The 21,610-nt window shown below is 53.9% G+C and overlaps 5 protein-coding genes across 5 annotated transcripts; 2 read left to right on the forward strand and 3 right to left on the reverse strand.

The window, feature by feature from the left end:
- Positions 1-1,096: 1,096 nt before the first annotated feature.
- Positions 1,097-8,126, reverse strand: QC764_311240 (uncharacterized protein). Its single transcript, XM_062946233.1, has 4 exons — positions 7,949-8,126; positions 5,361-7,838; positions 4,357-5,286; positions 1,097-4,295 (listed from the first exon to the last, which is right to left on the reverse strand). The coding sequence occupies exons 3-4, from the start codon at positions 4,639-4,641 to the stop codon at positions 2,373-2,375; spliced, it is 2,208 nt and encodes a 735-aa protein (XP_062802254.1). The 5' UTR covers positions 4,642-5,286; positions 5,361-7,838; positions 7,949-8,126; the 3' UTR covers positions 1,097-2,372.
- Positions 6,611-10,144, forward strand: YOS9 (Protein OS-9; the record flags this gene model as incomplete). The annotated part of the gene is made up of 2 exons (XM_062946232.1): positions 6,611-8,528; positions 8,600-10,144. The coding sequence occupies exons 1-2, from the start codon at positions 8,430-8,432 to the stop codon at positions 10,142-10,144; spliced, it is 1,644 nt and encodes a 547-aa protein (XP_062802255.1). The 5' UTR covers positions 6,611-8,429.
- A 1,860-nt stretch (positions 10,145-12,004) lies between these two features.
- On the forward strand, positions 12,005-13,429 carry QC764_311225 (uncharacterized protein; the record flags this gene model as incomplete). Its single annotated transcript, XM_062946231.1, has 2 exons — positions 12,005-12,159; positions 12,209-13,429. 2 exons carry the CDS (start codon positions 12,005-12,007, stop codon positions 13,287-13,289), a joined length of 1,236 nt encoding a protein of 411 aa, XP_062802256.1. The 3' UTR covers positions 13,290-13,429.
- A 148-nt stretch (positions 13,430-13,577) lies between these two features.
- QC764_311220 (uncharacterized protein) lies at positions 13,578-17,920 on the reverse strand (the record flags this gene model as incomplete). The annotated part of the gene is made up of 3 exons (XM_062946230.1): positions 13,578-16,633; positions 16,724-17,687; positions 17,786-17,920. 3 exons carry the CDS (start codon positions 17,918-17,920, stop codon positions 13,629-13,631), a joined length of 4,104 nt encoding a protein of 1,367 aa, XP_062802257.1. The 3' UTR covers positions 13,578-13,628.
- Positions 17,921-19,537: 1,617 nt separating this feature from the next.
- On the reverse strand, positions 19,538-21,579 carry QC764_311210 (uncharacterized protein; the record flags this gene model as incomplete). Its single annotated transcript, XM_062946229.1, has 2 exons — positions 20,245-21,579; positions 19,538-19,944 (listed from the first exon to the last, which is right to left on the reverse strand). Exons 1-2 carry the CDS (start codon positions 20,642-20,644, stop codon positions 19,538-19,540), a joined length of 807 nt encoding a protein of 268 aa, XP_062802258.1. The 5' UTR covers positions 20,645-21,579.
- Between the last annotated feature and the right edge of the window lie 31 nt (positions 21,580-21,610).

The raw sequence follows: 21,610 nt of genomic DNA on the forward strand, positions 1-21,610 counted from the left end.
TCAATATTAGCTACTTTAGGCCGCTAAAATAAGCGTACGGTTGCTAAATCGAGGACTTAATGCGTATATATATTAATTATATAAATAAGCTCGAGTTCTTCTATACCTTCCGCGAGGCCTTTTTCGCCTCTATAATAAAGAAAAATATATAGGGTAGCTTTACGGGTGCTAGCTTTATACTATACGATCTAAAGAAAGTACTTTTTAAGCTAAATATAAAGCTTTATACGCTAATACCTCTAAACTCACGGCCCGGCACTATATAACCTTAGGTCTCCCAGATACTATATAACCCTCGAGAAGCCAATTTACAATTAACGCTTATTAAGACTCGCATTACTAACTATTAAAATAGCTCCCTAATTTTAATACTAGCTGCGGTAGACTAGCTTACTAAAGGTATAACGGCTATAATGCACTAGGTAGCTCTCCTTCGTACAAAGGTCTCTTCGCTCCGTAAGGCCAATGAGGTATTAAGTAAACGCCGGAGAGCTAAAAAAACACGTGTGAGGCTTAGAGGGTTACTTACTATACAAGAGGTACAGGATCTACTGGATTAGAAGGCCGTGGATAGGGAGGGAATGTAAGAAACGCAGCCGGATAGTAGTAATGTAGGGGGGGCTCGTACGAAGGTTCGGTGCTATGGTGTATGCGGTAAGCCTGGCCATAATGCGCGCACTTGCCAGGAGGCTGCAGAAGTATCTGATTTAGCTGTTTCTGATGTAATTATAGTTAATTCCTTGTGTTGATGTGGTGCAATTGAGGATGGTTTGTCAGGGTGTAGTGGGAGGTGGGTCACTCGCTTATATGGGTCACTCGCTTATAATATACGTTATCTTTTAAGACGTCTTAATTAAATTTTCTTTTAACTTTCTTTAACTATCTTTTAACGTCTTTTAAGTATATTTTAGAGCTTATTGAATACCTTTTACCCCTTAAATAATCATGCTTCGCAATATAGTTAAATTCTATATCAAGGGAGGGAAGGAGGGGGGTGGAGGGGGAATTGTGTTGGTAAGTTAAATAGGGGGCTCCGTATAGGTTCTCTCATGAAGCAGTCACCAGATATCAAAAGTTCACACTGCTTCATTAGTCTTTTTGCATCCACAATTTCCATTTCCACCGCCTCCCCTCATCCAAACATCCAGATATATACATTATATCCCCCTCTCTCCTCCCTCAGCTCCACCACCACCATTAAATACATTACATATAATTCGTCTCTTTGTACTGTTCGACATGCTACAACTAACCCGTCTCTTTTGTTCCATGTCCATTTGAATCGGTCCAGCCCATCCTTTTTTTTCTGTCATGTCCCCTTCTGTTTGAGTCTGTGTTGTGTCTGTGTCACCCCAAATACCAACCCTTTCTTGTCCAGTGATAAACCCAAACCAAACCAAACCAAACCAAACCAAACCAAACCAAACGCCCATTATCCAATTCCCTTGAAGCAACAAAAACATTAAAAAAAAGACAAGAAACAATTTCCAATCTGATATCTTTGTAAAACCGACAGACAAAGACTTCATAGGCGTCATTTGACGAGGCCACATGTTGGCTTGAACAGTTGAAAAAAAAAGGGGCCCTGACTGGTTCAGGCTTCTTCTTGTGTCGAAATATTGCCCCTTCCCCCCGGAAATGCTCAATGCGTGCGCGACCAATGATATAAAGAAACAATAATATGTGTAAACATGTACAAAATCGAAGCGAAAAATAAAAAATGGGTTGACAATCTGGTGTGTGTGTTGGATGGCCTTCTCAGCCATGGTTTCTTCTTCCGTAGGCAAAACCGCGTGGTTGACAAGTGTAAACGTTGTATATAGCGCAAGTGTTGATCCCCGGTCTTTCTTCACCTCGCAGGATCCAATCTGCTTCTTGTTGTTGCTCTGGGTATCTTCCATCCCGTTGATGCAAAAAAAAGAAGGTCATTGATTGGGGATCCGGCAAAAAGAAAGAAAAAGAACACAAGGCTACTCCAACCAGAGAAACGTATCCCCGTCGATCGATCAGTTGACTGATGAAATGAGTGAACCCATATCGGGAGGGAGGGGGGGTAAAAGCCTAGAGCGATGGCTTCTTGAATTGTGAAAGTGAGAGAGAAATAGACCGAAATATGCCGAGCAGTAAACCGCCCCGGCTGGGAAAAGGATGGAAAAGCAAGGTTGTACACCCTGCTCTTCCGTGAAGAAAAGGACTTTTTTTGGTGTTAGGTTTGTTCTTTTTTTTTTTTTTTTGGGTGGGGAAGGGGTTGTTGTTATTGTTGTTGTGTAGTGTAAGGTGGTGATAAAACGAGATAGCAAAACCCATCTATCGCGGTACGCTAAGGCGGTCGAAGAAAACAACGCAAAAGGAACAAGATAGCCGACACTGATCTAGTGCCCCCCAACCGGAAAGGCAAGGTCAAATGGCATGTCGTGCAAGTCATCACGGGTGTGCATCATGGCGGGCGGGAGCATGTCGTTGACAAACATGCCGGCCTGGGTGAGAGTGGCCGTCGACGAGACTGGAGAAGTGTAGTTGGAGGTGTCGATGCTCATCATCGAAGAGGAGGACGGCATGCCCTGCTGGAGCTGATGTCCCTGTGATGGACCGCAGTCCCCAAAACCGGCCGAAGAGATTGGCAGGCCATGAAAAGAGGCGGCAAAGACCGAGGTGTCGAGCGGATACAGATCGGAGAGCTGCGATCCAAGCTCGCCTTGGAGACCCTGTGACGAAAGATCCTGACCGAACCCCCCACCAAGTCCGGCGTAGACGGCCATGTTGCTGTAGGCGTCCATGCCGAGAAGGTTGGGTGGCACGCCATAAGCCTGCGCGCCGAGTTCATTGTCAATGTCCTCTTGTTCGACCTGGCCCACCGAGTCGCTCCCGTCAGGACCGAGGGCACCCTCCTGGTCCATCGGCACTGTCACCTCCATCATCCACAGCTTGAGCTCCGACATGGGGGGCCAGTCGCCGCCGCCTTTGCCGCCGCGCTTCTCTTCCTCCGCCTTGGCGGCCGAGCTGGCGCCCTTGGCACCATTCTTGGAACCAGCACCCTTCCGTGCCTTGACCTTGAAGTGAGTGCGTCTCAAGTGAGCAGCAGCATTGTAATAAGCGCCATACTGCTTAAAGGCCGAACATTGCTTGCAATCCGACAGAGGCTTGGCGGCCGTCTCTGCGTGCGGGATGCCGAGCAGGCCAGGGTCCTGGCAAATCCACTTCTTGACCATGCTCTTGTGTTTGGCTTCGGTGTGACGGCGCAGCTCGTGCTCACCCCGGAACCCTTCGGGGTTCTCGTTGCACTGGTGGCAGCGGACCTTGGGGTGCTTGGGGCGCTCATACTTGGTCTTGGTGATGACGGCCTTGGGGTCCTTCTTGTTGGTGGCCGATGTGGGTTGTTCCTTCTTGACGACATCTGGTTTTGGCTGAAGTTGGCGAGACTTGGCGTTGACGTTCTGGCGAGCAAGAGATTCTTTGGCGCGGACCTTGAGGGAATTATTTGACTTGGTGCTGTCTCTGGAGACCGAACGCTCCATGCCGAGGTCATCGTTCATGTACCCCGCATTGAGTTCCTGGATGGCCGCCGACGAGATGGAGTGAGAGCTCGACTGGGAGGAGGGCGACTTCTTCATCTGATGTTGGTGAAGCATCGAGTCGGTGGGCGCAGAAGAAGGATAGGCACCGACAAAGTGGGCGCTGGGGCCGGTTCCCATGTGAAGGTCTGTGGCCGACCTCTTTCCAAGCAACGAAGGTTGATGATATGGCGGCTGACTCGGGCCAAAGCTGTCTTGTCGAGCTTGTCCATTCGTGGAATGCTGTGACCGAATGCGGACCATCTCAAGTTGGGACAGGATGGCTGCGTTGTTGTCGTTGAAGTTGCTGTTGCATCTTGACATGGCCGTGGTTCCGACAGATGGGCCCGAGGTCAAAGAACCACAAGCCGATGGGATGCCCGAGTCGGGATAATGTGATGCCTCTTGGGGCGACAACATTCTGGAGGAAGGGATGGCGATGGGCGAGATGCCGGAAAGGTCTCCTCCTGTATCCCGCATCGAGAGAAAATCGGCAACATCCATCTCTCTGCCCGTTGGTATTGGTTGGAGCTGGGAATGTGACTGGAAGAAGGCGTTGACGGGCTGCTGCATCTGACCTTGACCAAGATACTGCTCAAGCATGGCCGAACTGGGACCCGACAGACTGCCGCTGGGGACACCTGGTTGTATGGACATATTTGAGCTGGACCTCGCCATGCCCGTGCCAGAGGATGGACCAGCATTGTGTGTGGTCTTGGAACGCTTCATGGGACGGCTCTGGTCCTGGCACCATTGGTGAGCATGAGCAAAAGAGTGGGTTGGGTCTCGGAGTTTCGTTACTTACCTGTGACTGGACGTGATCCAGCTGAAGGGAAACACTGTCAGCAGCAGCAATGCCGGGTGCAGCCGTCACACTGCGGGGTATCGTGTTGCTTCTTGATCGTCCATTGTCGGCGAGAACTGGTCGTGACGGAGCGATCTGGTAGTTGCCGGGGACAGACTCAAAGTCGAGGGCGGCAGCTGTGGCCGAGGACCGGGACGTCCGGGCTCTGCTGAGCTGGCTCATGATCTCTTGCTTCTCGTGCTCTTTTTGTCGAAGCAATGCTTCTAACCTTTGGACCTGGCTCATTCTGGTCGCCTTTCAGCGGGTCAAGAGTAGGTGAGGCGAGGAGAGGTAGGGCGGACCGAGTGGGAAGAGAATAAAGTCGGCCGGCGACAAGCGGATGTATGTATGTAGATATGTATGTATGGTATGGTATGGTATGGTATGGTATGGTTGGCTGGTTGTGTGTGTGTGTATGTGTGTGAGTGTGTTGGAAGTGAAAGACTCGGGATGAGTCAAAAGATGGAATGGGAAGTTGCAGATACAAATGTAAGTTGTTGTAAGTCAATGTCAATGTATAATAATAATGATTGAAGAAGGGAAAAGATTGGCGCAACGAGGAGCGAGCAAATGATATTTATCGAGCAGATGCTCACGAGGCTTCGTTGGATATGGCACGCAACGACGAGACCTACCAGGTGCCGAGGGGGTCTGGGGTCAGCTAGCTTAGTGTCGATTTCGAAACGGAGTTTCTTGGAGGGCATGAGGTGGAGGAGGGGGGAGGATGGGAGTATACAATATGATCAGGTAGACATGGACATGCAAGTGGTGTGGCCTACCACGATACTTGATACCAGGTACCTCGATAGAGACCCAGAATGGTGACGACTTGTTGGACCAGGGATCAACGGTATGCTTGGTCACACCAAATGAGTGCTGGGAAAGGGAGATCTTCTCCCCGATTAGCGGGCTGCTCGTTCTGTTTCTGGGCATTGTCACCCCCCCCCCCAAAAAAGCAATCTCACCCCAAGCAAACGGGCCCAGGATGTGACGGGATGGATCTGCCACCTCACCTCATGACGATAAACTCCTGGAATTGCAAGTCCCGTCGATTGCTTATTCATGATGATAATAATTCCAGCTCATCTCTGCAGGTGAGATGGATGGATGGATGAATGGATAGATGGACGGATGGAATTCTCAAAGAAGACTGGAAGGAAGAAGGCTGCTTCCATCCCCCGGCAACTTCCACGACAGGTTCTCTTGCGTAGACTAGTGGTGGGAGGTGTGCGCCCGGTTGCGGAGGGGAACAGTCATATTCCCCATCTCCCAATCGTTATCGAAGCCATATTCTGGCTGGGCTCTGTCCCGCGGGTGCATCCCATCGTTTTCGCGGGGGCGGCTCAGCAGCCTGTATCCAGTAGGGCAAATAACCCGAGGGGGGGAAGAGACGGCAACAGACGAGAGAGAGATAGTGAAGAGAAAAAGATGAATCATCAAGGAGGGGGGGGAAGGGGAGGGAGAGGTGATGTGTTGGCTGCCCGGTGGTGGCCGTAAGGGTTCCTGTCGCGGCAAGTTGCACCCAACGGTCCAGTCACAGTTAGCGGTCGTGTGCTGGCTAGCGCGCCAGGGAACCGCTGAAGCACACCCGTCGAGCCACGGCTCCACTGGCTCTCAGGGCAGTTCCAGGTTCCATTCTCCAATATCGTCAACCTCCACTGTCGCTGTCGTGCTACTGCTGCACAGAAGGGCTTTCCAGCTTCTCAACCCCCACAGCTTCAACGACGTTGAATATTCTCCGATACCTGTTGTCTACTGCATGGCCCCCCCCCCTCTCTCCCAAATTGCAGATGCCGTCGTGGGTCCACACGAGATCCATGAGTCGATCCTTGGGCACCGTTGCAACTTCTCAGTTCGGTCACCTACATTTCACACATCATATTATATCTGATCGATGAAGGAGACAAGGAGAGAAGAGAAGATTTCTCTTCTTCTGCCACTAGAACAGAATCGGGCTCGGTCGACCACTCTCAAAGAGTCGAGATGCATGTGTCGCCTGTGGCACGCTCTGCTGTCAGCGAATCCCGCCCATCCCTCGCTGCTGCACCAAGCATCCGGTGGGTGTCATGATCGTCCTGATTGGCCCAAAAAGTGAGGCAAGCACTGCTGGGATGTCTCTACTGGATGAAAACGTCCGGCCAGGGCGGGCCTTTTCGGGCACATCCTCATCACGTACTATTCACGTAACCCAAGCCACAACTGAGAAGACCAGATGTGGCTGTCTCAATATCTCCTCCCCTCGGGTCAATTGGTGTGGTGGTGTTGGGCTCCAATGCCCCCCTTCCCCCCCCCCGGGCAGTTGTGGCTTGTGGGTGTGCATGACCTCTGAGGTGGATGAGCTGGCATCGTGGCATTCCAATGCCTGAGCGATTGACACGTTTCTAGCTTCCAAGATAGCCGAGCCTCACCGCGGCGGCGAAGCACTGTGGCACTCCTTCACCTTTCCTGCCCGACATCATACCTAGCATCGACGTCGTCACCGAAGCCCACCCTACAGACATGTACCTGCAGCAACCCCTCCGGAATCAGGGACTCGCGATACGAGATGCCACGAAGCTGCCCGGCTTTGCTTCTTGCTTCTTGCTTCTTGCTTCTTGCTTGCTTGCTGCGAGTCATCGTCGACTCCGCCAGAAATCTGCAGAGAAGCCTAAAGACCACAATTGTCCTGTTTCCCCTCCGAAGCGCGGGATAATTAACAAAAGATGCCGGTCGCCGCATTCCGGACTCCGCCCCGCAAGGCTCTAAAACACAAACACGCCCGGGTCCCTGCTGGGGACTGTCAGATGACTCAACAATGCTCAGTGCTTCCAGATAACCTGGGGAAGCACCAAGCACGGCGGAGAAAAGAGGCTCTGCCGAGTGGAGAGCAGCAGTGCTGCCGGCAGGTGAAACAGCGTCGTGCTATGGCGGGACAACCTTTGAATGACATCCATGACAGCCCGGGCGGGAGGGAAGTAGACGGCTAGCGGCATACCTCCTCGTTGACCGCTTTGTATCGTCTGCGATATGTCTTGCCTCGGTAATGTCCCAAATAAGCCACCTGGCGCTTGCTGGCATATTGAAGCCCTCACCGGTCACGGGTGTTCTCTCGGCGCGCGATATTAAAAACTAAGAAGATACCGCAAGATGCGGAGTGACCCACCCACGGCCGAACGGCGCCGGCCCTCAAAGTCCGAAACTGGGCCCCATCAGGCCCCGTCTTGGCGTTCCGGTTCAGAGCTTCTCCAGGGTGACAACAGAGGACCCAATCATGTCGTGCCACTTCACGATGGTTGCCTGCCATTTCCGACCCTCCCTCAGCGCGTATCGATAGAGCATTCTGGACCAGATGAGGGGGCGAGTGGTTCTCGAATGATGTCGACTGCCGAGATTGCTGCCGACAAAAGCACTGCTGGGGATGCCCGGTCCGTTCAGACACTTGATCAATTCGGCTGCGCTGTCACCTGGACGGCATGAACCAGTTGTCAAAAATACAGTTTGACTCATGAGGGGAAGACCGGGAAGCGCGCTTGATTTCAAAATCCAAAGCTGGCATTTCGATGCTGGGACTTACACAAGGCAAATGCTTGAGCTCGGTCAGCGAGACTTTGTCAATTCCACCGCAACAGCCGGCCCTCTGGCGGTGAGAATACCTTCAATTCGCAAAGCGGTAATCGTAAGAGTCACAGGTTATGAGGAGACAGAATTTGTCACCAAACTTCCAGAATTTGAGAGGGGCCATGGGATGAACGTTGGTGAAGAAGCACAAGATGGCGGACAAAAACATCCCGCCGATGACATAATCTTGGCACCCCTGGTTCAGTGCTCCGATAAGGCTCCTTATCGGGCGCAACAGTGCTGTGGCAGCGCGATGCCAACAGCTGTCATCAACGGGAGCAAAGTGGCATCAACGAGGAGCCCTTCAATAGCAGCAACAACACCAGCAACAAACAGCAACAACAGCAACAACAACAACAACACCAACAAAAGAAATTCTTTCTGAATGTGAGCCCAGGGCTGGGGCTGCCACTGTCATTGCGACAACATCACACACAATGCGCCGGCTCAATCTGGTTCTCCTGGCTTCGCTGCAGCTCTGCAGAGCTCGACAGCCCAGCTTTAGCATTCACGAGGATCTGCTGGCCCATCCACAGGTATGTCATTGGTCATTGTTAGCTGTCAAGTAGCAACACCAGCTCACAATTCGACTGTTTTTTTTTTTAAGTTCGAGATTGTCTTTTCCGATCAATTCATTTCCGAAGCCGACGCTCTCGCTCTCCTCGACACACAATCATCGTCCTCCCCAGCTCCCTCTCCAACCCCATCATCCCAGACCGAGCTCGCCAGCCCGTCCACAGAGACAGATGCCAGCAATGGCCAACAACAAGACCCCGAAGACACCGACGATGATTCCAACCCGGTCTCCGAGACGTACGAGCTGATCAACTCTGCCCCGTGGAAATATCTCTGCACCGTACCCGTCCTCGCTCCCCCTCCAACACTCAACCAAACCGCCACCGAGCTCGCCAAGGCCGAAGAAGCTCGGGAAATGTCCCGTGCCTCGGCCAAGGGATGGGAGCTCATGAGTGGTCTTGAAGGACATTGTCTCTACTTTATGAGTGGTTGGTGGAGCTATTCTTTCTGCTACGGCAAAGACGTTGTTCAGTTCCATGCTCTGCCACGAGGCACCGAAGGGGGCCCGCCTGTCCGGGATGACAGCAGCCAGGAGTATGTGCTGGGAAGGGCGCTACCCGCTTCTGAGCAACCAAAGGACGGGCAAGAAAAGGGCTTGGCCCCTCCCAACTCGGAGCTACAGGTTAAGGGCGACCAACGATACCTCGTCCAGAAGTTCGAGGGTGGTACCGTTTGCGATCTCACCAACAAACCACGCACCATTGAGGTGCAGTATCACTGCCATCCCGGCGTGGCAGGGGACAGGATCAGCTGGATCAAAGAGGTTACGATTTGCACCTACCTCATGGTGGTGCAGACACCACGACTCTGCGATGATGTGGCTTTTCTCCCACCAAAGGTCACCAAAAGACATCCCGTTACCTGCAAGCAAATCGTCAGCAGCGAAGAGGAGGAGTCGGCATGGAGATATCAGAAGCAGGTCGAGGCCGGCGGTGTGCTCGAGGGCGCTGGCGAGAGAGCCAGGCTCAAGGTTGGCCGCCCTAATGGTGGAGCCGACAGCAATCCCTTTTCGGGCATGACCATCGGGGGCGTGGTGGTGGGGGGACAAAAGATCCTGGGAGGAAAAGTGAATGCCGATGGAACCCCGGCGTTTAAGCTCATGCCTCCCCGACACATATCCGCCCTCGCTACGCCCAAGGCGGCGACCGTGACCCATGTTTTGCTCGCCAAAGAGAAGGAAGGGGCCCCTATTGAAAGGCTCAGTCCGGAAAAGCTAGAGGAGCTGGGCATCAAGGATGCGTTCTTGGACGAGATGGAGGCCCAGTTGGAGGCGGTATCCGGCGGTGAGGGGTGGAGAGTAGAAGTAGTGGACGCGCCTGGCCAGGAGCGACAGTATGTGGTCTATCAAATGCTCGACAACGGCGCCGACGCAATCGACCTGGAGAAGAAGCACACTTTGCCTCCTGGTGGTGCCGAAGACCAAAAGACCAAGGGCGAGAGGCAGAAGACGGCGACCAAGAAGCAAAAACCAAAGGCCAAGAAGACCGCCGGGCAACAGGAAAAGACGGAAGGCAAAAAACCGCGTCTCGATGACGACGAGGAAGGGTCCAAAGAGGAGTTCAAGGATGAGCTGTAAGGTACCCGTTATGTATATTGGCACTAGTTGCATATATTAACAGTCATCAAACTACTTTTCTTTCTGGAACAGCTGCCGCCGGGGGAGTCCGCATTATGGGGCTTGCCTCGGTTTGTTCAAACTGCCCGGAATCTGCTCCGGCGCCTCCCTCCTACATTACATAACCTATCATTGCAAGAGCCTCATCAACCAACCACCCATTCAGAAGACTGCCGGGAAGAAAACAAGTGTTTTATGGGGCATTTGCCACTGGCCAGGGGTAATATGTAGCCATGTCCCCACCTTTGCAGGACTAATTCTTGCTCCTGCAGGTGGCGATGTGAAGTCTTTTCTTCTTCTTTTTTTCACAGCGCGCGCTGGACGCATGTATAATGACGACTGGCTTTTCACAATCACTTTGTCCCTTCTTTCTTTTCCCTCTTCGCTCTCTCTTTTTGCTTGATGACCACCAACAGCACCTTCAAGCCGATTCTGCGCGACTGAGTTGTCAGACTCCGGACTGGGACAAGCATCCGTTGGGTTTGCGGTGATCATCGCCGTTGGGTTGGAAGCGAGCGAAAGGGGGTGTCTTGGCATCCGTCATACCCTTCCCTCTTCCCATCCCGCGCTCCTGCCGCCTATCTTTTCGAGCAAGGGGTCTCCTCCAAGCACACGGACCCTTTTCTCTAATTGTTTTTCGAGAATCCGGACTCCCGAGACATCGTGACGACAAGGAAGCATCATCACCGGCCCGGCAAGAGGATACTTAACAGTTGCTGTCAAGAGTGGGAAGCCATCCGGTTGGCTCACTGTCTTATATTTGAGATTGAGTGGGAAAAAAAGAAAAGAAATAAAAAGTTGGGATGAACGGATAGACACGTTGGCATATTACGCGATATTACATCAGACGAACGCTTATATCGAGCCCTGGCCCTGGTCAACGGAAACGGCAGTTGAAACGGAATCACAGGGGGTTAGGTGGGAAGAATGGACACACATATGGATCATATCAAAACGGAGGACGAGGAAGACCAGGGGCCCGGGCTACCGCACCCGACTCCGTCATCGCAGGCACGACAGACACCGGCACCAACAAAACGACAACCTAGCTTGACTGAGTCCAGTCGAGGGGGTAGGAGGATAGCATCAAGCTTGACGGCCAACAGAAAGGTTTGCGACCATTGCAGGACGAGACGGATAAAATGCGATTACCAATTCCCTTGCCAGCAGTGCCTCAATGCCGCCTTGGTGTGCAAAAGGGACCAGGTCCCACGGAAAAGAGGTCCCAAGCCAGGTCATGGTCGAGTCCTTGACAGGATACGGTCAAAAGAGGAGGAAGTACTGGGGATAGCGTCGAGGGAGAGCAGCGCCGAGTATGTTATATTCAGCACGATGGGCATTTCGTAAACTAACTCCGGAACGAGAAACAGCTTTGAGACCACCCCGAGCAGTCTCGCCACCCCTCAGTCCACGCCTCCCGACACGCCTTTTCCGAATCCGTCTGCTGACGCCCAGCATGGCCGCTCTGGACGGCAGAGATACCATCATCTCATTCCGCTGTGTGTTGAGGTTTACACGGCTCACCTGTACCCTCTCCTCCCTGTAGTTCACCTACCCACACTGCAGAGCTACTGCTGTCAACCCTCGGTTCCGCCATCTCAGAGGACGCTACTGCTCGCCTTATCGGCTCTCACGTCCCTTCATGTTGCATCTCTTCCACCACCCTCCCGGCCCCCATCAGGGAGTAATACCGACTGGATCAGCGCAGCAAAGTCGTTTCTGGAAGAATGCTCGGCCACACGCCAGGCATACGACTATGTTGCTCACCTCCAGCTGAACGATATTTTGACGTCGTTTCTGCTGTCCAGACTTTACATTGAAATGGGAAACAGCCGAAAAGCCTGGGTGTATCTGCGAGAAACAGGTGCTCTGGCGGCCGAGTTTGGTCTGGATCGGGAAGATGGATATGCAGGTTCGGAAGGAGAAGATGACCTGGCGAGGAGGAGGCTGTTCTGGGCAGTTCTGATTTCCGAGAGGTAAGTTTCGTGACCACTACGGGACGAGGACGTCTGCTGACAGGAACAGGGAATTTGCCATCCTGAGAAACAAGCCCATCACGAGCTTCAGACGGAAACCAGAACTGCCAACTTTTGGATACCGGTATGAAGATCCGGGTGTCCATGCTGGCTTGCTACAGCTGGCGGAGGTATACAAGCCGGTTGGTGAGGACTTTGTCGCTGCGTGGAACGACACCTCCCCCCAAAACGAAGATTCGCCGGCCGCTCACAACATGAAAGCCGCAAAGCTGCTGGAGCTCCAACGCCGTCTGTCACAGGTGACAGAGTCAGGGGAGGAGGCGACAGAAATGCAAAGGGTGCATCTCACGATTACTCGTCAGTGGCTGAAGCTGGTTACTTGGCAACTGTCGTTCCGCGCCCACCTGCTGTCGTTCGGCAACGTCCACGAAAGCATGCGGTTCACTTATCCGCTCATCATCGCCCACGAGACGTTGTCGTTTCTAAACTCGCTACCGCCAGGGCGCTGCTATGGTAGGATTTCGACCATGGAAAAGATTTACGAGATTGGCATCTGGTGGCTCAATGTCGTCGGGGCTGTGGATAACCTCGAGCTTGGGAGGCACGGTGTCAAGACAGATGATAACCTTCTGGACGCTTTTGTCAGGGTTCTCAGCGTCGGCGAACAGAGCAGGGTACTGTTTGCAGAACGGCTCAAGATGTTTGCCGCTGCTGGCGACAAGTCAGATCTCAGTTACATGGTGGGCAGGAAGTTCTCCCAAGAGGTGAGAGAGCAAGGACACAAAGAGATCAAGACGGAGGAGTCGGAGCCGAGATCTGTGCCGCGAACAGCACACAGCAGCAGTAGATACCACCACGGCGGGCCGTCGCTGGCGGTGGACACGCCCTCACCGGCGACCAATGGGCCTCCAACGGCACCTCACACCAACGAGACACCGCCGCCGCCGTGGTTCCAGGGGTACAATAACAGTGCCATCACCACGCCTACCAGCTCTGGGTGGGCGTCGACGACGTCAGAGGTGAACAGTCCGGAGATTTTGTTCAGTCCTGACATTGTCAGTCCCGGGCCGGGAGCGACGAGCTTTGGGTATTTTCGCTTTCCGGGGCCAAAGCCAGGGGAGGGGGCTTGACATGGGTGTTTTGCTAGATCATAATGTTTGTATATGAACCCGCCAAAAAAAATTAAAAAGTAGAGGAAGCGATTTCCATTCATCACGAACACTTGTCCAATTCTGATTAACCCCAACCCCCGATTGACAAAGTGGAAACATCACGCGGGAACAAAGACATGACGAAAAGAAGATGTATATATATAATATTAAAAAATGACCAATAAACTAAAACAATGCATGCATGCTATGTACTGTATCCGAGTTCTTTCGTTCCTGCACCTTTTCTTACCGCCCCTCCCCCCCCCAAGCCCCTTCTTTTTGTTCCTTTTCCTCTGGGTATATCTACCTCCCTCAAAACTACTGCAACATCTGCTGCATAGCATTAACCCTATACCCCTCCCTCCGTCCCATCAACTCCTCATGCGTCCCCTTATCCACCACCTCGCCCCCCTCCACCACAAAAATCACATCCGCCTTCTTCACGGTGTGCAGCCTGTGCGTAATAGCCAGCACGGTCGTCCCCCGCGCGACTTTGTCCAACCCCTCCTGCAGCGCCGCTTCAGAGGCAGCATCCAAAGCCGAAGTGCTCTCGTCAAGCAGCAACAACCTCGGCTTGCGAACCAACGCTCTCGCGATGGCAAGTCTCTGCCTCTGCCCACCGGACAAGCGACCGGCGGAGGCGCCGCACTGGGTGTCGTACCCCTCCGGCATGGCCATGATCACGTCGTGGATGTTGGCTAGCTTGCACGCCTCCTCGATCTCCTCCTGGGTGGGGACGTGGTCGGGTTTGGAGCCGAGGGAGACGTTGAACCGGATGGTGCCGTCGAACAAGGCCGGGTCCTGCGGGACAATGGCGATGGAGTCCTTGATGGAGGCGACGGAAGAGGTGATGTCTACGTTGTCGAGCAGGATTGAGCCCGACGAGGGGGAGTAGAGGTTCTGGACGAGGGACATGATTGTTGATTTTCCTGCTCCGGATGGGCCGACGAGGCCGACGAATTGACCGGGGGTGATGGTGAAGGAGACGTTCTTGAGGGTCCGGTGGTCTGGGCGGGAGGGGTAGGAGAAGGTGACGTTGGTGAAGGTGATTTTCATGCCTGGTTCACCGCCAGTAGCGGCCTTGGCTGCCGGGGAGAGGGCAGACTCCGGGTCGGAAGAGGGGCCGGGCTTGCCGTGCGGGCCACGCTTGGAGTCGATCTCGTTGTTTGTTCCCAGTGCCAAAACGTTCATGATGCGGGAGAAGGCGGTGCGGGCGCGGGAGAACTCGGGGGCGAGGGTGAACATTTGGCCCCAGAGCTGGGCGCTGACGAGCATGGAGACGACGATGATGAAGAATTGGGTTTGGTTGGCCTCGCCCGACATGATCTTTTGCGAACCCCACCAGTAGGCGAAGGCGTAGATCAAAAAGGACATGCTGTTGCTGATGGCGAGCCAGATGTTGGTGAAGGCTGCCGCGCGGACCATTTCGTCGCGGGTGTTCTTCAGGAGGCGGGCGTACGAGCCCATGACCTCCTTTTCGAGGGACAAGGCGGCGACGGTCTTGATGGATTGGACGGCTTCGACGGCCACACCGGTTGCCTTGGCGTAGGAGGCCGCGTGGCGCTCTTCGTAGCGGGCGAGCTGGCGGAGCTGCATGAAGCCCGCCCCGAGGAGGATCGGGACGACGGAGAGACAGACGATGGCAATCTTCCACTGGATGATGTGCGATAGGATGATGGCGACGAAGAAGTTGACGATGATGGCAAAGACGGTGCCGATGGTGCTACCCGAGAAACCACCGATGGCGGCACTGTCTTTGGTGATGATGTCAAGCAGGGAAGTAGGGTTGCGGCCGCCGGATTGGTGCCATTCGACACCCTGCTCCATTAGGCTTCTGAAACTGAGCACGCGGATGGCATACAGCATTCTCTCGGCGATGAGACCAAAGCAGGACCACGCAAAGAAGTTGGCCAGGAGCTCAATGCAGGCCAGCATGAAGAGCAAACCACCAAAGAACTTTCCGAGGTCGAGGATGTCCTCGGGCGAGTTCTCGCACGGGTTGAGAGCACCAACGGTGAAACCAAAGATGAGACCAGATCCGGAGAAAGTACCACCGACAATGACAGCCGCGAAGACAGCCAGAAGCAACCAGGGGAAGGAAGGCTTGACAAGACGGGCCAGACCAGCAAACACGGATCCCCAGCCGGCCTCCTTCTCCTTCTCCTCCTTGTCATTGGCCGCCTTTTCAGCAGCAGACTCATCCCTGCTGGAGATGGAAGCAGCAAGAACCTTGGCTGCCTCCTCCTCTTCCTCGTCAACGACAACAACATCCTTCTTCTCGCTGATCTCAGCAACAGCCGAAGCAGCAGCCTCCTGGTTACCCAAGCTCTGCAGCTTGGCCATGGCAAAGAACTTGCCATCTTCTCTCGCCATCAGCTCGTCGTACACCCCCTCCTCCACAACCTCACCCGCCTCCAGAACAACAATCTTGTCCGCATTGCGAATGGTACTCAACCTATGAGCAATGGAAATTACCGTCCTCCCCTCAGCAGCCCGCTCAACAGCGAGCTGGATCTTTTTCTCAGAAGTCGAATCCAGCGCAGCAGTGGCCTCGTCCAGCAGCAAAATCTTGGGATCTCTAATCAAGGCACGCGCGAGCGCCACTCGCTGTCTTTGGCCACCAGACACCAAAGACCCCTTGGGCCCAGCAAAAGTACCGTAGCCCTTTTCCAAATTGGAGATGAAGTTGTGCGCGTCAGCCTGGACGGCAGCCTCCTTGACAAGACGGATGACTTCCTGCACCGCAGGGTTGGCAACGCTACTGTCGTCAACGGCATCCTTGCCCTTCTTGGCCAGCTCGGCGAGCTCGCCACCTTCTACCACCGCCTTGAGAGCTTGGTGTTCTGGCTTGGGGGAGTTGACCAGACCGAGAGCGATGTTCTCAAGGATGGAGCGGTCGAGAAGAGAAGGTTCTTGCTGGACGAGAGAGACAAAACTGCGGAGGTGGGACACGTTCAGTGTCTTGATGTCTGTGCCGTCCAGGGTAATGACACCAGAATCGGGATCCTGCAGACGGGCGACGAGGGCGGCGATGGTGGATTTACCGCTTCCCGAAAGACCGACGAGGGCGGTGTGCTTGCCTGCCGGGAGGACAAGGTTGACGTTGCGGAGGACTGGCTGCTCGGCGCGGGAGGGGTAGGCAAAGGAGACGTTTTCGAGCTGTATGTGGCCGGTGGTGGTCTCAACTGGCAAAAAGGCGCCTTCGGAGGAAGTGCCGTCGATGGTGGAGGGGGCGTTGATGTCAGCCATCAGACGAGAAAAGGCAGTGGAGGCGCTGCCGAGGATGGGGAGGATGGGAGCGATGTTGCCGAGACAGACACAGGCTTTCAGGGAGTGTTAGTTGTTGACAGTCAGTAAAAAAAGGGGAAGGGGAAGGGGGGGGGAGAGAGCGAGAGAGAGACAGAAAAACATACCATCAACCAACAAGAACACCACAGTATAAATCTGACCAACAGTTTCGGTTCCCTCGCCCCTGATGGTATCAACAACCATGCGACTACCCTGCCAGAAGGCCAGAGCATTGGCGCTGTACGCAATAAAGTACAGCATACCAGCCTGCATGGCAGCAGCAATGCCCTTTTTGACACCAGCACCTCTAGCCACGGAGACATGCTCGGCAAACTTCTTTTCCAGTCTGCCAGCCATACCGAACGACTGCACGACACCGACGTGCTGAAGCGCCTCACCGGCAATGTTGCTGGCGGCAGTCTGGGAAGAAGCACTGATGACCATGAACTTGGTGACAAAAAAGCCACCGCCCATCGCCATGAGCAAGAACGCCGGGATGAGCGAGACCAAAATACCGGCCAGCTTTGCCTGCTTGATGAACGCGACGACGTAGCAGGCGAAGAAGAAACTGGTCGAGGCGATCAAAACGCCCACCTTTTCGGAAGTACCGGCCTGGACAGCAGTCATGTCGCCCTGAAGTCTGGTCGAGACCTCACCGCTGGCGGCAGATCGCGCGTCGAAGAAGCCGGGGGGCTGTCTCAGCAAAGCCTGGACATACTGCCCTCTGAGTCTCTGAGCGAGACGCTGGGAGAAGAGAGACCAGGACAGGACGTAAACGTAGATGCAAACCAAGGCAGCAATGGCAATATACACCAGCTTGAGGACCTTGTCGTTGATGGAAGCCTCATAGGCGAAAGGGTCGTTGACGCCGTTGATGGAGGTGGAAGTGGAGGTGAGGTCAGAGTCGCCGGCCGCACAGGTGGCATCGTTCATGTTGTCGACGAGCTCGCCAAAGATGATGCCCATCAGGGGGAAGGGGATACCGGCACCGGCGGCGGAGATGACGCCGGTGATGAGAAGACAGACGTCGATCCATGTTGGCGACGCGGAAGCAAAGATCTTGAGCCAGACGAGGAGGCCACCTTGGGGCTGGAGAGATGTTAGGGATCGAGTCAAATGTAAACAATGAGTGAAGCTATTCAGGGGCCGAAAAGGGGGATTTAGGGGCAGACACAGAAAAGACTTACGGCTTGTTCGGCAGCTGCCGGCGCATCAGAAGCACTTCCAGTGGTGGTAGGGGCAAGTGCCTTCTCCTTATCAGCGGCCGCATCACTCGCTGCGGCGCTGTGCGGACGCTTCTCTCCGGAAGCCTCGACCGCCATTGTACCTGCTTTTTTACCGTGTTGCTTCCACGGCGGGGGGGCAGGTTCTCTTGGCGAAATCAGGCCACTTTTTCTGGACAAGAGAGAGAAGAGATTGTGCGTGGGAAGAGATCACAATCTGAAAGGGGACATGGGAAGGGAAACACAACACAGGCCAAAAAGAAGTTATGGCGGGATGAATACCCCCGTCTCCCGGGGCGTTGATCTTTTCCCTGGGGGAAACACATTTCAGGCAATTTTTTTTTGGTCTCCTTGTTACCTTATTCTGGTGACCAATTCACTGTATGTTTCCCCCACTCACCCCAGTCACTTCAGCGGCCGAAACAGTGAGGTGACCTTCCCCCAGCAAAACGACAGCGGAAGCCCCCGGTTCTACCCACCACCCATTGACCCCGATTCCGGCCTTGGCGAGGGCGGATCTGATTAGGTGAACGGACGGATCTGATAAAAAATTTGTTGCGCTGGGCGGCCCCCACATGATGGTCTTCGACGTGACCCTCGAGTTGCGTCCTTTTTTTAATTACCTTGGTATGCGGTCGTCCTGCATGGTTCCTGCTTTGCTGTCCCTTGATCAGATGAAGTAGGCATCACGGTATGTATCTTGTGAAAAGATTACTTATTTGTGGGAGATTTGAACGGAATTGCACCAGATCACCGCCGGTCTTCGAGGTCTTCATCCGACTTTCTTGTGTGACCAGGGGCAAGGGGAGCTGACCCAGTTTAAAGTTATCTGATCCGAAGAATCTCCACTGTTCGGCTCCATGCAAACGAGCCATTTTAACGCTCGCCATCCCAGCCACCGAACACCCCCCCTGTAAACATTCTTTCTTGCCCACCATCCGAACTCCTGCTGCTGCTTTTTCTCGCAACATTGGTCTTTTGGTTTTCTGTCTGCTGTATTACCGTTGATCCCCACCATCTTCAATGTCCACAGAGGTACAATGGCGTAACTCGTGTGTAATGATGTTCCGTAACACCACCCAAGCTGGGGGCAACGACCTCGTCAAACATCTTTGAACATCCCTCCCGAAGCACAAAACTTCCCGAAGTCTTGGCCCGGGGATATCGCCGCTTTGGGATTCCAGTGGGGCATTACGTTATGTACATGGATGGACCGACAACAGCCCACCCTGTGGTTTCCACCTGTGCATTATCACGATCATCTGATAAAAATTCTTTGTCTGTGGCTCCATCACCCTTTCTCCACGGATCATCGACTCGGCCACACTGTCGTCATGTCCGAGAAAGGCCGTCGGACACGGTCACCGAGCGGTAGCTTCACGGGTGAAAGGGTCGTCTGGAGTTGCCCACGGTGAACTGGCACATTGTGGATTGCGCTTGTGCCTGACAGCGAGCCACGGCATTGTCTCATCTGAACCTCGAATTCGGATCGAGACACGGCAGAGGAGACACAAGTGTGGTGGTGTCTGCTGTGCGTGAAACGTTTCTCAGAGAGGGGGGGTGGGCCTGGAATGCCCTCTCAATGCAACCACCTTCGTACTCGTATGCTTCTCCGTGTTGGCGCCATCAACTGTCAAAGCTGTCAATTTTGGAGCCTTCATCGGCCATCTACTGGTGACAAGCTTCTTCTAGCACAGATCTAGAAGTGCGTGTCTATTATGGTCTAACCTCAACGTCTGGTTGTTGTTGTTGTTGTTGTTGTTGTTGTTGAACCTGTTGTTGGCGCTGCTGCTGTTGCTTCCTCTCCTCCTGCCACTCCGCCCACACCTCCCCCAACTTTCTCCCATCAACCTTGACTCCATACACACCCTGCGGCAGCTTCACCATGAGCGGTACCTCCACGTCTTCTTTGGTCCCTAACACGGCCGCCTCGTGAACCACCTGGGCTATCTCCGCGGGGACTCTCCTGAAGCCCTTTCTGAAGTACACGTTTTCCGATGTGGGCGTCGCTTCGAGGTAGATGGGCAATCCGATAGTGTTTCCGAGGTCAACAATGGCCTGGACAAGAGCAGAGCCAGCTCCCTTGCCTTGGTGCCTGGGGTCAACGGCAAAAGCGTGGATGTCTGTTGCGGTGATGATATTAGCGAGATGCTTAACGTGATGGGAAAGCCACAGGCAGCAAAATGAGGTCCCCGAAAGACCACCCCAGACTAAAAAGCGCCACTTGGATGCGCTGCAACGCTCAACGTGCCCTCCCAGGAAACAGTACAGCACGTGGTCTCTGCAGGAAGCACAAGAGTCTCTCTCGCAAGATAATTCCAGCAATGGAAATATCAAGCGAGCTGCTGCTGTGTTCACATGGTATTTTTGTCCAAAAATCGAGTAAATACCATCAGATAGAAAAAGGAAAAAAAAACACTCACAAACATACGGCCTTCCCCCCATAATCCTCTCCCTCGCACCCCAAAGCCCGTCCAGCACCCTCTCCGCCCGTGTCCTCTGCTCCCCGTGAAGCCACCCAATCTCTGGCATCTTGCGCTCCTCTTCTGTTCTAGGCTTGACAAACACGTCGCAGAGAGCCATGCCGATGATCTCACCCGTCTCCGAGTCGACACACTTGTAGGTGTACTGCGTCTCGGAGGTGTGCCACCACTGCAGGGTGCCGTTGGTGTGCGCCTCGCGGAACTCGTCGGACGTGACGCCCGAGGGGAAGAGGATGTCGAGCAATATAGAGCCGGAGGGGTCGGTGGTGAAGGCGGCAAAGTAGGCGTCGTAGCAGGGCCGGATATCGGGGATGAGGGCAGGGAGGACGAGGTAAGGCATTTTGGGCGATTTGTCTCTCTTACCGTAATATGTGGAGGATTGTATAAGAGGTATAAACACGAGGTGAAGTATAAGACTAACAAACACCAAGACAGAACAACAACACCCTCAACTCAACACACCGCGACAAAAGCAGACAAGAAGCACAAGATATATCAACCCCCTCCCCGGACCATCGAGGCCCTCACTCGTCTTACTCGTCTCACCTCTCTCTACCTACCCCATTCCTCACCATCAAAAGACCGCAACCGCCGCATATCCTGTGTGCACGTTACCTTGATGCAACCTCACCCTCACCGAACCGCAGATCCCTTTTCGCACCTCACAAAACGTAAGCGGCGTTTGCAAATTCATCTACTATAACCCACAACAGCATATTGCCGCCCTGAAAAGAGAAATGTACAGTGCCGATCACTTCACCTTTCCAGGTCCCCTAGTGACGGGTAATGCCGCAAAACTACCGCATCTCGGAGGTAAGATGCTGCATCGCCAACAGAGAAGCCGCGTCAACATAGCCGATATGAATGCCTACCTACCTCCTCCGCCGCCGCGCGCGGGATGATGAAGATGTGATGATCGCTACGCTAGGTAGGTGCCTCCTGATGGTACGCTTGCGGGGATACTCCATAGGTGGAATCCCTTCCGGTTTGTTGAGACCTCACCTACTCACCCACGAAGTGACAGTGGAACTGGATCTCGCAACAACACAACAACAACAACCAAGCAGCTGTAGGGGTGCTAACGTAGCCGTGACTGCCGTGAGAGAATCCCTCCTTCCTAAAGCATCATAAAACTCCGGAATCAGGGCCCGCGTGATGATGATGATGGTGGTCATCTCAAGAAAAATGGCAAATCCTTCAGGCAGATCCCGATCAGAAGGATCGTCTCTTTTCTCCGTGGCTTGGGTTGACCCGTGACACCGCCCCGGGAAGAAGAGTTAAATAGTAGCGAGACCCTCTCTGAATA

Source organism: Podospora pseudoanserina, chromosome 3 (assembly GCF_035222485.1).
Source record: "Podospora pseudoanserina strain CBS 124.78 chromosome 3, whole genome shotgun sequence".
Taxonomy (NCBI): Eukaryota; Fungi; Ascomycota; class Sordariomycetes; order Sordariales; family Podosporaceae; genus Podospora; species Podospora pseudoanserina.

Bases quoted from the DNA above. Each gene is read 5' to 3' on its own strand.
- QC764_311240 (XM_062946233.1), bottom strand. From the start codon at position 4,641: ATGAGCCAGGTCCAAAGGTTAGAAGCATTGCTTCGACAAAAAGAGCAC. The intron at 4,296-4,356 runs GTAAGTAACGAA...CAATGGTGCCAG, and splicing joins TGGATCACGTCCAGTCACAG to GACCAGAGCCGTCCCATGAA.